Raw genomic sequence first — 15,355 nt, 5'->3', positions numbered from 1 at the left:
GGAGAGAAGGATGATTCATCCATGTAACACTGCTCAAATCAAAGCTGATGGGTAGTAACACTGAACAAATAAGACGGCCGTGGTGATGGGTAATGGGAGGCGAGCTCACAAAAAAAAAACATGTTCAGGCAGTCTTTGCACAGCCTCGGCTTCTTTCTTCTTCTTTTTTTTTTTTTCTTTTTCCAAGTGTGTTTGTTTTGAACAGCGCGTCCACAGTGGCCCGTTTCAGCAGCTCATGTGAATGCTGAGTCACATTGCGCTTCTTGAGATGCTCCCTCCGTTTGTCCTCCCACTGCCTTTCGCAAATGAATGCTCCACTCGCCAAATCCCTCCCCCCCCCCCCCCCCCCCCTCTTTCCACCTTTACCCCTCCCTTGCTTGACTGCCAGCTTTACTTTCCAAACGAAATACCACGGAGGGGTCAGACGGGGAATAATTTCCTCCGAGGACCGGGGTTTTAAATTCTCAGAGCCGCATTTCTGTCGGGTACCGCGTCCCGTCGCTGTCGGATTTTACATCTCATCCCGTCACTCAGCTCGCAGTCTGACCTTAAACAGACATTCAGACAAAGAGATGGATTGGAAAGGGCGCCGCCGTCAGAATTTCAAATGGGTCTAATCAGTTTAATGCAGTCAAATGCAGTGTTTACAACCAACCGCCTCACCGATGAGTGAAGCGGCGACCTTAACTGCAGCCGCTGTGAGGGTCTGCACCGTAAAGTGCCCGGTTGTGCTCTGCGAAGCACAGGAATATAGAACTGTAACAATTTCTTTCTGCGCAGAAATTGTGTGCTGGTGACGAGTCCTGATCAAAGCTGTTAAATACAGAGAGAGTACAGATCTTTTAGGTGGTGGCTGACAGGAGATGGAACAGGATGCTGCAATGAAGAGAGAATCGTCTCTTTCCTTCACACGTCCTGCCTCCCCGCCTGAGCAGCTACAGGATAGTTCACACGTCCTTTGTTTCTGGTTGAGCTTTTTTTTTTTCGTTTTTTTTGTTTATTTTTCATTTCTTAATTTTTTTTTGGGTGGTTTCGTTTTGTTTTGTTTGTCTCCCCACCGTGGGATTCACATGATAGAGCAGCTCTTGGACCTGTCCTTGCTGAAGGTGGAGGAGAGCAGCTCCGTCTTGCTGGGCAGGTGTAGGAGTCTCTTGGAGAGGCGGCGGACGGGGCTGGGTTTATCGGCGGCCTGCAGTTTGTTCATGCAGGCCAGAGCCGCGGTACGGAAAACACTGTGGATGCTCTTCTCTGACGTGAAGGCAGAGCACTCCAGGTACGCTTCAGCTCCCAGCTGCTTGGCCAGAGACGAGCCCTGGAGAGAGTGAGGGGACAGATCAGCAATGTTCTTGACTTTGGTTTTAATTCTTTACGCATTTACATTCGGTTATAGTCTACTTGAGTAATGCATTTATCAAAATCTGAATACCGCATATACAGAAAAATATTTATAGGGCTTCAGTTGTTTCTGTGCCAAGTGATGGCAAAAAAAAAAAATGGTATTTTAACATTGTTCACATAAGATTCCCTCCAATTCTCTTTCAGCGAAGCAGTGTCAAATGTCTGATGAGTCACATTGCACTCGCAGGCGTATTCCGCATCCAAAAGAAATGCATACGTCTCCTCCGCACTGACAGCGGCATCGACCTCAGATAATAGCTCAAACTACTGCATGTGGGTAACAACGATCTGCCACTGACAATGTCAATCACATCCAAGCCACGCCTACCAGGAGAAACTCTTTAAGTAAAAAAGATATTAATTTATTCATTCATTGATATAGTTTACTACAATCTGCTCCAGATCCCACAGATTATTGTTTTTCTTTGATTACGTTCAGACTGCAGGTAAATGTGGTACAATTTGACCAACATCAAGGTTTTTCTTTATTTCAGTCAAAACACCACAAACGTGATTTTTTTTAATCGAAGTTGACTCAGACACAAGTAAACTCCCGATTGGAGGTGACATATTAGGAATTTCCATCAGGTATTGATAAAGTATTTCTATTTTATTCTATTCGGGAACCCGCCATATTGCATGAGGACTCGGAAAGAGGGCGTCACTCATTTAAAATAATAAGTGACAGCATTTTCAACTCGATTTTTTTGAAATTCAAGTTCAAACGCGAAACTCCTGAAAACACAGACTGCTGTGTGTGCTCTGCATTCATTTTGTCTCCTGGGAACGTACAGATACGCAGCAGCGGAGCAATACCATCGGTAGCCACGGGAGGCTGTGGTGATATTAGAAACCGAAAACAGAGAGGCAGAATCATTTGAAGAGCGGCTGTGTGCCACCTCGGGGTGTTTAATGGTCTCACAGACTCACGCAACCTACAAATCTGAATTTAATGTTCCCCCTTTTTCTGACATCACTGTGACCTCCTACCAAGGCCATCGACCTAACTCTCTATTTGGACAATATACTTATTTAGAATGTCAAATGCTCATTCTAACATATGGGCAGTATAAAGAGCGACGTTCACGCCATTTGAATCGCAGCAATGGGAACAAACCTGTTCGTGGGAGATGGGAGCCTGTTTCTGATTGGACAGCTCCATGCGTGTGCAAACGTCTGTGCGCAGGTCTGTTTTGCAGCCTATTAGTAAAATGCGAGTGCTGGGGCAGAAGTCCTGGATCTCTGCTTTCCACTGCAGGGGAAAAAGGAAAAAAAAAATAGGGTCACCACACTGACACTTAAAACGTATGGTGGATTAATATATTTTTTAAAAAACGGGGGGGGGGGGGGTCTTAGCATATTGATCCAGCAAATTGCAGCACTTCATACCTTCTTCAGTGCGCCGTCTACGGTGTCTGGTCGGCTGATGTCAAAGCACAAGAGCACTGCGTCGGAGTCGCTGTAGCAGAGGGGCCTGACATTGTCGTAGTACGGAGAACCTGGACAGAGAAAGGTGACATAATAAAGTGTTTATCCCGCGAACGTGTGGGTTAAAAGTTTGACTCTCGATGTGAAGAAAAAAAAAATAATCTTTCATAAGTGAAGTTTTTTTTTCTTTTTTCCCTTTGTTAGCGAGCAGAAATAGAAACAAAGCTGCTCTTTCAAAGGTCTGCCAGCTGACACTGTTCTAATGTTCCATCACAATCGTCCTCCTCACATTAACACAGCACAAATACAAACAGACACGTACAGCCCTGCCAAGCTCATAAAAGAGCAAATCATTTCAGTAAGCATGAAGGCTTCCCACTGACAGGAGCCTTTCCAGGAAAGTAAAGTAACTCACTGAGTCAGGCTGGTGAACTCTGCACCAATCACATCGCTCTGCCATGAGATGCAGGGACAAACTTTATTTAACAAACCCGATGACTGAAGGCGAAAATTTGAGTTCCTGTTTTATTTAAAAGAAGAATAAAGAAGGACAAGTTGCTCTTTTTGGGTTCAAACTCATGGAAATATCTCACATTATGTAAAAGCAAACCTGCATGTTCTTCCTTCATCGCAGCTGTAAACAGTAGCGGGTTAGCTTAGTATAAAACCTGAAGAAAAAGCTGAATAGCGAACCAAGAGATAAAATAAAATTTTCAACAATATCATGCACGAGTTCTTCATGCTGTTGTTATCTAGACACAATAAAGAGGGTTCAAGGGTGTTTTGTAGTTGCTAATAACCACAAACAACTGCTTTTTTAACACTTTACTATCACATTTTTAATTTTCACTCGGTGGTATTCGTAATAATTTCAAAATCAAGTCAGAAACAGGCTAATTTCTGACTTTCAAAGGCGTTTGTGGACAGTTGGTTAACCGTAGGCTTTGTTGGTTTTTTTTGTCACGGATGGGACGATTGCAGCATTATGGTGCCTTTATTCTGCTTATAAAAGGCTCTGCGGTGGCGTTGTGTGGCTGATAAGCCCACTCTGGAGGCCATAACTAAGCTGAATCAACATGTGTGTAAAACAGAGAGCCGCACAGCGGGACCAAAGCCCTGAGGCGAGTCTGTCCACACGGCGCAGGGCGAGACGAGATGGAGATGCTGCTGTTTTTAAACCGCCGAGCCACTGAGTCTGGAACGGCTGGTTTGTTATGTAAAAAAAACGGCATTACCCTGCTTGTGCTCAGATCTGAAAACAAACAGCAAATTGTAATAATGGGTCCTCAAGACGGCAGTATGTTAAATCTTCGCATGAAAGGGCCCGAAGCTAAACCGCTGCTGCATGGAGCGTCGAGCTCATGTGAGACCGACTTGAGTCTTTATGTAACTCTCCTTTTCTTGTAAAAATGTTTTCTTCAAGGTTCAACGCTGATTAGTTCTCAATTTGATATATTTCAAGATTCACAGTTGCACTAGTCATACTTTTAGAGCACTGCACAAAGCGTAAATCAGGCTAAATTGAACAAAAAAAAAACAGCAATAGTCGTCAAATTAAACTCACTGAAGGCACAATTTGTGAGTCTATGTATGTTTGCATTGCCTGGATGTGTTTGGAACAGCATGTTTCTTTTGGAGGGTTTCATGCAGCCTGCAGCATTCAGTCTGATTAATAATTAGACACACAAGTTCAGCAAGAAGTCATTCATTTAAGCTGCAGGCTTCTTTTTAACTTCACTTACAAACTGCGGATGCATCTTTTCACCATGTCGGGATTCATTGATGGGCTCATATCATAACCGATGCTGCAGTCAATGCCTTTATGACCCAGTTGTAAATTTTCAGCATTAATCTCAGGCGGCAGCACATAACCCCCCCCCCCAACATGAAAACACACACCATTCATCATCTCATTCAGTCCGTTCCCATTATTGTCACACAATTACAACACCTCAGTTATGAGAAAGCGAAGAATGGCGTGAAGGAAACACATTTAAATGAAACATGTGTGCATGTGTGTTGAACTTCTTTTTTTTTAAACCCTCAGGAAAGCTCCTGCGCTAAAAACAGACTGTCAGGATGTCCGCTCTCTATTGTCTTCCCCTGCCACCTAATCACTCCCCACACACCGACACTGAGATTTAATTTCCTACTGGTGTCCTCGGGGGCCAAACCAGCCCGAGAAGCTTCCCCAAGCAAATATGAGAGGATATAATTATACCGGGAATAGACACTTCTATTAGTCCTCTGCTGGGACTAACTAACAATCATGTTGTCTTGATGAATTCGGCCGTCTCCTGAGAGGTTTACAGAGGCTTTACTACAAGATCACAGTCACAAAAGAAAACAATCTTTATATATAGATATTTTTTTTTTTTTTTTAATGAGAACCTGCGAAGTAGAAGAACTTACACAACGAACAACTATCAATAACACTTCTTCCAGTGAGAATCAAAGCAGACGTCACATAACGACCCAGAGTGATGTAAGGCCTGAGAAAGAGGAGGCAGACGCATCTGCAGAAGACACAACTTCGAGCACCCACCACCTCCCACACACACACACACACACACACACACACACACACACACACACACACACACACACACACACACACACACACACACACACACAAATATCTTCAGACACAGAGAGAAATAGGATACCATAGACGATAAATGGATTTATACAGCAGATTTTTTTACTGCTTCAGCGGTTGTCAACATGCTTCACATGATCAGTGACACACACATAAACAAACCAATGATGGCTCGCACACAAACTGCTCACAGTCAGAAGCAACTTGAGGATAAGTGTCTTGCTGCACGCTGACAGCACAAGATGAGAGATCAAACGTTCAATTTTAGGATTAGAACATTTACATTTTTGATTTTAAAAATAAAAGTGTATTTGAGCTTATCATTGTTAAAAAGCCTGAAAGAATCTACTTTAAGTCGTCTGTCTTTTGTCTTATGTATACAACTGTGCCAGAAAAAGAGAGAGCTAAAAGGATTAATTTAATCATTTTATTGATAAATATATATTTAGGTGTGACCAATTCTTGCTTTTCTTCATATCAAGTGACTGTAAATGAAACATCTCATTTGAAGATGCTGATTGGACTTTATAAAAGTCACTGCTCTATATTATTCAAATATTTTGCATATTTGATGCTGAAAGGTTAGCTTCACCTTTACTGTCTGACTGTTCAAAACACAGTTAATTAACATGCTTAAAAATTAATAGTGTCATGAAAGAGGATGACAATTAAAATATAGAGTGACGCGGAACTGGTGTGCATCTCTGTGCAAGTTGCAAATGTAAATTGCTCTTATGCAATGTCTCCTCTGGTAAAGGGTGACTGTCCAGAAAGTTTTTACTCCGTGGGAGACAAACACACAAACCTACATTAGTTCAGAGCTGGTTTCGGTTACATAAGACCTTTTTTAGGCAGCACACACACACTCGAGCGTGTGCACACACACACACACACACACTTGCACACCATAAGGCAGCAGGGAGGTCATGCACATCTTTTCTCTCAGTATCCCTCACTTGTGCCTTCTGTTCACAGCGACTGTACACTACACACACACACACACACACACACACACACACACACACACACACACACACACACACACACACACACACACACACATACACACACACACGCACACACACACACATACACACACACACGCACACACACAAACAAGCTTGCCTGCACTCGTGCAGACTTCCACCCCCTGCCTGGACGAGGCTTTCCCCTCTCCCCAGTGAAACAACCCCTCCACAGGCCAACTGGCACGGCTCGACTTCCTCTCAACACAAAGCGCCGACCAAGGCTGTTACGAAAGAAATCCATACAGCAGCCAGCGTGTGGCTTCTGTGATTGATCCCATTTACATAATCTTAATGTATGTTTAAAGGTCAGTCGGCCGCTACATTTCACCGCATCACACAACCCACAAAGCATTTTGCTTCAATATAGAGAACGAAAAGGGCAACAAATTGGCTGACTTCATTATCAGATTATCATTTGATCTATAAGATGCTTAAAAATTGTAAAAGAAAAAAAAAAAAAAAGAGGAGGAAAAATTACTTAACCTCAACAAGACGCCACAGCACCAACTTGTAATAATTCTATTTATGTTGCATAAGACCCCAAAAACTATCAGTTATACAACATCACAGCATGCTGGTGTGTGTGTGTGTGTGTGTGTGTGTGTGTGTGTGTGTGTGTGTGTGTGTGTGTGTGTGTGTGTGTGTGTGTGTGTGTGTGTGTGTGTGTGTGTGTGTGTGTGTGTGTGTGTGTGTGTGTGTGTGTGTGCGTGTGTTTCTATGTAACGTAATGTGTTGAGCTTGTTCTCAGATTCATTGTATATGCAACAGGACAGTCTTTCATAACTTCTTCACACACTCCCCAGATTCATCTGCACCGAATCAACATGTAAACACAATTAGAAAAAAAACAACTCCTGTTGCTGAATTCTTACAAATTTGAATAATCTATGCTCCGATGTCCTACCTCATTAAGGCAAAACCAGGTTAATGTAATATTTAGTTGAGGATATTTTGAAGGTTTGGAGTTGCTAGATAATAGAAATATGAATAAACATTTCAAAAGGAGAAATAAAGGCTTCAAAATATAATCTTAGTGTTTGAAAATGTGAAAACTATTATGAGTAATGCTTTTCAAGAAGTTTTTAAAATCCAGATCACAAACCTGCTGGTTTGGTTCGCCAATGATTTCACACTTGTGAAAAGCTGTTTGACTGCATCAAAACAGGATCGACAGATAGTAAAGTCTGAGTAAACATCCGACACAAAGACAAGACCAGTGGAGGAGAAGGCCTGACTCTATTTACAGTCGCCACTGGGCTCCAGGACGGCTGCACTGTCCTGAGGGTTTATGATCTCCAGAAAATCAACACTGAAACAAGCTGAACTGAACGATCCAGGACTCCAGCGAAGAGATCACAGCTCTGCAGTCCACCGAGTTTCAGCACAATCAATAATCAAATAGAAAATTAGAGGTCAATGCTCACCTGACGTGTCCCAAAGGCTGAGCTCAACTCGCTGGTCATCCAGCTCCAAACAGGCTGTGTAGTTTTCAAACACAGTGGGGACGTACGTCTAAGAAAGGGCAAAGACGAAAAAAAAAGAAAGTATAGATATAGCATATAGTTCACCTTCTTTAGAATTAATCAAATTATTTGCATGTGCTTAGATAGGTCTATATTTAGAGAACGGGATGATTTGATGATTTACAATCCAATAACCTTTCCCACACATTTCCCATCCAGTAATTCTGAAGGTTATGGAGAATAATTTATTATTCACGCCTAGAATAGACATTATAACATAGAGGCGCGTGTTTCAATTATAGAAAACCATTTAAAGTATTAAAGATTTTTAGATGTTTCTCCCTCAGATCCTGGTTGATATGAATAAATCAAACACAACCTTGCATGTTAAAAAAAAGATTTCTTTCTTTTTTTCTTTTTCTTTTTCTTTTTCCAGTATTGACCTGAAAAATGACTGCATACATGAGTTGTGCGCAGAAACCTCTTACCTCTGGGTAGCAGTCCTTCACCAGGACCTGTAACATCGCTGTTTTACCGCATTGGACGTCCCCGACCAGCACCAGTTTACACCTCGCGACACACGGCTGCGCGAGTCTCCGCTCCTTCATGGTGATGATGGGCAAAATAAATAAATACAGAGAGAGTAAGAGAGAGAGAGAAAGAACGAGAGATGACCCTCGATCGAGGCAGGAGGGAAGGCAATTGACCGCGGATAAAGTTCAGTAAATTCCTCCCGGGGAGCGGCGCGTGGAGCCGGTGCGTACAGTGCGCATGAGAGACGGACAAGCGGCGGTGAACGGAGAGAGTCACTGCGCAACTTTATACTGCGCCGGCGACCAATGAGCGCGGCGCGGTGCCCAGCCTGTTACCACCAGGGGGGGGGGGGGGACTCACATCCTCTCATTACTGTCAAGTGCTAATAATAACATCGCGCCGTTTACATGCTCACGTCCTTCTGTCAATCTATTAATGAAACTACACCGTTTAGAAGCTCGGAACGACCCATTGACTTTATTTCATTTATCCATTTGTTGATGCCAACTAATGGTATCAAACACATTTTGGTTCAGCTGGGCCATGTGCAACCCGATTTTTATCTTGACTGGGCCAAATAGTGCCAAAATAACGATTCCGTTTAAGTTTGTTGTGGTGAATGCCTATATTTTTTTGCAAAACATAAACTATTAATACAGAAAATGGCTACAATTTCAACCGATTTTAATGATACCTTCTGCTGCAAAATACAGTGAAATATCCACAAAAACTTGTATCACCTGTATGTTTTAACAAACTCATCCATGGTTTTGAGGTTAATGCTATCGTTTGCTCACAGTTATTTCAGGGTATCAGTGTTTTGTTGTGTCTGCTATTCCAAATAAATGTAAAAAAAAAAAAAAAAAAAAAAGAAAGAAAGAAATTCTATGCTTTCAGTGAAATTCTTGACAATTTGCCTGGTGGTTTGGCAGGTCGACTTGGAGCGTGGACTGGATTTGGCCCACAAGCCTTATGTTTGACTCCCCAGCTGTAAACTATTACTGAAACCACATATTTCAAAAACGCAAATCATTACATCATTGTCAGCTATTAATAAGCCACGCTGGAAGTATTGACATCCTTCTGTCACTGTAAACTATTAATAAAACCACAGTATCACATATTTTTTAACAGTGATTTATTAATAATAACACACAATTTAGATACCCACATCATTTTATCAGTGTGGCCTATTAATTAAGGAACTAGACAGTTAATACTCACATATTTCCATTACAATAAAGTGTAAGTAGTCATAGCACTGTAAACTAATAATATAACCACTCAGTTAGTTTAAATACTCATATGACTTTATCGTTACATATTATTAATATTTTATTGTGATAGAAAGATGAGAGTATTCACAGTGTGGTATTCGTATTGGTTTACAGCAATACAAGGGTGTGAGTGTGGCTGTGCTGTTTTATTAGTTCTTTTACAGTCACAAACTAATAATACCACTCAGTTTAAATACACACAAATAGTCCTGCACCAGGAAAAAAGATAAGCATGTAAGCATCTCTGAGAAAATATTAAGATATTAAGAGCTTAAGAGCTCAAGAGGGAAACTCTTCCTTATAATATTGTTGATTAATTTATGTAAGAGGATTTAGTTGGATTGTATACGATTATACATTGATTGGGCTGAAATATTAGATAAATAAAACAAATTTAACATAATAAATCTAAATTGTCGCTTTCATCATGCAAATTCCAAAAATGTAACAAATCGCAGTGAGAAGCTGTATAAAGATGTTTGTGTCGATACTGTTCAAATGAATAGTTTCTTCGAGTGACGGATTAATTGATCAACTGATAAACTGCGGCCAGTCACGTGGTTGGTCCTGAGTCAGTCCTCGTGTTTGACCTGTTGGGTCGTCTTCAGGGAAACCACCAACCTGCTCATGAGTCACCTCCAGTAGACAAACACCGGCTCCTGTCGAGTCAGTTTGTTGTCAAACACCTGGTAATTTAACTTTCAACCCGTTGATCCTGTTTACCATTCCGACAGTTCTCAAACATTTGCATTATCAGTGATCTGACTGACCCTGGAGAAGGAGACCCATCTGCATGTTTTACATATATTTTCCGAAATATGTTGTACTGGTTCACAAGTAACAGTGAAAATATCCCCAGTGTTTATGTGAAGAGTTTACATGTTGTCCCTGAGCGTGCATGGATCTTTTGCTGATGTTAATTGGTGACTCTAACTTGCCTGTATATAAGTGAGAGTGTGGAGAGTGGAGCGTGCCTTCATCCACAGTCAGCGAGCTCCAGTTGGATAGAGGTTTGTAGATTATGGATGGATGGATGTGTCATTGTAGACCTATGCTGAAAGCCTCGGAGCAAACGACTTATTATAATCAGGTAGAATCACGTGTTGATGTAAAGTAACATCTAAATCACACGAGTCTAAGATTTACCACCACTGCTGTGGGACACCTACTCAGTGCTCCAGTTAGTCTGCTTCCCAGCCACTTTCAGGTCCCGGGGATTTTCTGCCCTCCATTCAGACGTCGCCTGGACTCTGGACTTCGCATGCCACTTCTGTTTTGTTTGCTTTTTGTCACTGCTCAGACCTCAGTCCGACGCAGCAAGGTTACAATCTTCCATGAATCCTGCAATCATAGAAAACCAAGCGATTGAGACTGCCGGTGACTCATTATTCAGACTCACATTGAACCTCGATGGATATGGAAGACGTGTGAAACTGCAATGTTTAGAGGTGCTACTCGGCAGATTGTATTACCTTTGGACAGAAGCAGACTGTCTGCAGACTGTGTTTAACTGAGTTACGCAGCAATAAACAGAGACTCTATTTATCTAAAATAAACAAACATCCCAATGATAGCATTGGAGGATTTCACTGTTATCTTGTGTACCTTGGAGGGGAAATATTCTCTGTGGTTGGAAGCCTTAATCTATTTATTCCAAAGCTGTGACCGAACAACTCTTCCCGAGATATTGTCCTGCAGCCTTGAAGTTAAATGTGATTAGAGGTTATGAGCATTGTTGTTCTGCCTGTGGTTTGTTATCTGTGTGCAGCCGCTTCTGTGTATGTGTGTGTGCATGTGTGCGTGCGTGTGTACGTGTGTGTGTTTGCATGTGTCTGACCTGGAAGCTTTGCAGTATCCGAGGTCAGAGTTTTTTCAGTCGCATGAGGAAATGACTGAATTGATAACGATGATTGGAACAGTTCACATCAGGACACGGCCAACAGCATTCCATCCCATCTAAATTATTTTCACTCAGGGCTAATCAGTGACTGAATGTGTACAATTGTTTATGTGACACACGCAGCGTCGTACGGTAGTCGGTAGCGTACAGGGCAGGGCTCCTCCTGCCAACTCCGAACACATGACAGATGGCTTCATCAGTCTGAAGTATAACAGAATTCAAGAGTCACGTCGCCATGTGGAGGGGAAATGGAGCATGGCGAGTTCTGCGGAACATAAAACTGCAAAAAAAAAACAAAAAGAGAGAGAGAGAGAGAGAGAGAAAAAAACTGCTCAACTGTCACAGCGGGACATTTTGATTTCCATTAATGTGTGGTGTGAAAATCTGAATGGACCTGCACCTGCTGCCAGAGAGAGAAGAGGAGAAGTCATGCCATTGTCTCTGTGCTCTGTTCTCTCCTTAAAAACAAGCACGACATAAACAAACGACATGCACAACCCTGCGTGTTCAATTTATCTTTGTCTTTTTTTCGTCATTATTGTGTTAGATTTTCGTCAGTCTGGGTTTATTTGCGATCATTTTGGGCCCACACTTGGTTGTTTTGTTTTTCTGCCCCACATTGTAAATATATCGGACAAGAGATGCGAGAGATGGAACTGTCAGGCAGGGCAAAATTGTTGTGGTGACATGAAGACGGGTGGTGTAACAGTCGAGGAGGCAGAAGACAGTGAGATGGAGGCAGATGATCCACTGTGGAGAACCATGAAAGGAGAAACTGAATGTTTTTTTTGTTGGGTTTTTTTACTATAATTTTTTACCCTCTCTATTTGTTTTAATTCTGCAAAATTTGGTGACCGTGTTTGATTTAATCTATTTAGGGATTGTTTTTTCCTCTTTTTTAGGTTATTCTGCATCAGTGTGCTTAGTCACTGCACACAGCTTTGTTGCAATATGTTATAGATGTTTGGTGTTTCATTTGGGGCAGTTATGATTGGTCAATTTGTTCTGCATGAATTTCCACATTTTGTGTCATTTGGGGGGGTTTGTTGGTAATTTTTGTGACCTACTTTTGTCTCAAATCTACATTATTTGTGTTATTCTGGTGTTTGTTGTCATTCCTGTTTATCTCAAATTGTGTTCTTTTCTCACTTCATTTATATTCCTATCATTTTTTTTCTCAAGGCTAATTTTGGTTGTTTGTTGTCTGTGCTCACTCTGAGAGAGGTTTTCTGCCTTTTTCACATTTGTGTCTGTCTGTACACATAATACAAAACTAGTTAATAACAAGTATTTTGACTTTGATTTTGGCCATTTTATATCTCATTTGGATAATTTGTGTTGTTTTACATCTCCTTTTGAGCTTTCTCAGGACAGTGTTTCTGTACTCTGTGTCTCTGGTATTTCTGTTGTTCTCCTTGTTGTTGCTGCACTTTCTGAGTATTCAAAATGTGATTAAAAGGACAAGGACAAAAGAACCAAAGAAAAGACATGAGTAACACTGACATTGTACTTTCTGTACTGTCGCCTTTATTCAATCGGTTTCTCATATATTTTACATCTCAGTGTATCTATTCTCTCTGTCTTGGTGGCCAATTTATGTATCTAGGTTATATAATAGAATCATTTTCTAAGCCAAGGGGCCATCTTTGCTTATGGAGCCCTGGCTCAGCGACAAGTTTCCTCGATGCAACTATGACAGTGTCAAATAAAATGGAACTTCACAGTTCAAGCTAAAGTGCCTCGGCTTTGGGTTCATAGTTGATTTAATACCCTTCAGAGACATTCCTGAAGATGTCTGTGCTTTATAGTTTAGAAACAAATTCTGCATGTTGACTTCCTCAGTTATACATAATTACAGTGTCTCCTCAGACAGTTTTTCACAGGTTTTCTTTGGGCCCAATGTCACCAGTATTTTTCTGATGTAAGGTGAGAGTGTTCAGGGACGGTGGCACAATTTGGTCATCTGGAGGTGCAGTGACTTTTTACATGATCCCCAAACTGGGATGCCTTGTGTACAGATAACACACTGGCCTATCATGTTATAGTCAATGTGCTCCGTGTGCAACTGATGGGGATCTGACCTGAATTTATCAATGCAGAGTTACACTTTCACCCTCATGTGTCACCTTACCTAACTCGCCCTACTGACATTTAATGTTTGCAGGGCAGGTTTGTGTGCGTGCGTGTGTGTGTGTGTAGATGCAGGCAGAAACTGATTTAGTGGTTTGTGTCTATACGCACCAATGCAGGATATTGCAAATGTAGCTGTTCAATCGTGCGCACCGTGTATTGACGTGTACCTCATTTACTAAGATATAGTGGATATATTGGAGGAGATGGACAGGCATATGGCATTCGTCCCAAATCTTAATCAAATAATTTGAAAGAATGAACCAAAAAAAAGAAAAATCCATCAAATCCTGTATGCCTTGCAGCAAATGTATTTGCATAATGCAAGTAAGAAGCGGTTGAGGGTTCCTGCATTATGTAAATCAGAGTATGATTAAAGGATATTACCATGAACACAAGTGCAATCACAAAGTGGAAATGTATTGGCAATGCTTGTCTACTCAATGCTCTTGAATATGGCAGAGTTCACTGACACTGTGAAGAAGAAACCAGTTCATTACCATCAACCCAGAGTGCAGGTATTTCACGTGCTGCACCATATTATGCTAACAACTGGATGATTGCAGTGGTGGAGGGCGGGCCTCACTCTCAGCATGTCTGACAGTGGAGGAAAAATGGATGAATTAAATGGAGTGGATATGAAAGTGTTGTGGTTTGTCGCTTGTGCTCAAAATGACAAGATTATTTTTCTGGTAAAAGCTTCCTGCCAGCATCTCAGAAGCAGCAAGTTAACTTGACTTCTTATTTAATGCATCTGGTGCGGTGGCACAATGAGGGTTTGGAAGCCAAATGTGTCTCTTATTTCTGAAATAATGACAGAGGCACACAGGGGGGAGGGTTGTAAAATGGCACAGAATGGAAAAAATTACAGAGCTGATCATATTTGATGTGAAATACTGCAAAGGAAGAGTGTCATTTTACATCCGAAGTACAATAACTGACAAGGGCTCTCATTGCTGCACAGCTCTCAACCTTCACAGTGAACAATACCACTTGAGTGAAATGGAGTTGGGAGACTCACCGTCTGAACACACAGCAGTGAAATCACAGTTTTAAAGCTCTGTGTTGTGACTGGACTGTTGGAGCCATACAGGCTCGTAATCAAATGAGGTGTCCCAATTTATTTTAAAGTGCTCCATTTCTTTCAAATGAAACACCATAAGATGTACAAATCACTGCCCCCGACCCTCCCAAAAAATATAAAGTGAAAAGTAAAAGATGGCATTTTATCTCGCTATTTGGCAAGGTCTCATGTTTAAGAAAAAGAAAATGTCTTGCAGTTTTTTTATTTTTTTTCTGCATATGTTATATCCTCTTGGAATAAAACAATGGCGTGTTTATGTGCAAATGATATACCACAGAGCCTAACCATCCCATTCTTTAAATCTGACCCTCTATCTACAAAATCTTAAACAGCACTGCCCTCTAACGGTGCAGCAAACAAAGTACAGTCCACTTGGGGTGACCACATGGCACTATTTGCCTTCAATTTAAATTTATTATGTTTTGCCTTTTTCATATATTGTTTTTGTGTATTCATATGCAATGTTCCACTTGTACAAAGTACTAAGGATCACACTGGCTACTCGGAATTGTTT

At 41.4% G+C, this 15,355-nt stretch overlaps 1 protein-coding gene across 1 annotated transcript; it reads right to left on the bottom strand.

Annotated features, from left to right (window-relative positions):
- Positions 1-432: 432 nt before the first annotated feature.
- Positions 433-8,580, bottom strand: LOC308130287 (rho-related GTP-binding protein Rho6-like). The gene is made up of 5 exons (XM_080496543.1): positions 8,405-8,580; positions 7,878-7,965; positions 2,788-2,897; positions 2,516-2,650; positions 433-1,312 (listed from the first exon to the last, which is right to left on the bottom strand). Exons 1-5 carry the CDS (start codon positions 8,522-8,524, stop codon positions 1,067-1,069), a joined length of 699 nt encoding a protein of 232 aa, XP_080352669.1. The 5' UTR covers positions 8,525-8,580; the 3' UTR covers positions 433-1,066.
- Positions 8,581-15,355: the final 6,775 nt, after the last annotated feature.

The sequence above is a fragment of the Blennius ocellaris genome, assembly GCF_963422515.1.
Source record: "Blennius ocellaris genome assembly, chromosome: 5".
Classification (NCBI taxonomy): Eukaryota; Metazoa; Chordata; class Actinopteri; order Blenniiformes; family Blenniidae; genus Blennius; species Blennius ocellaris.
The sequence above is the reverse complement of the archived record's forward strand: the minus strand, read 5'-3'. Positions and strand labels throughout refer to the sequence as shown.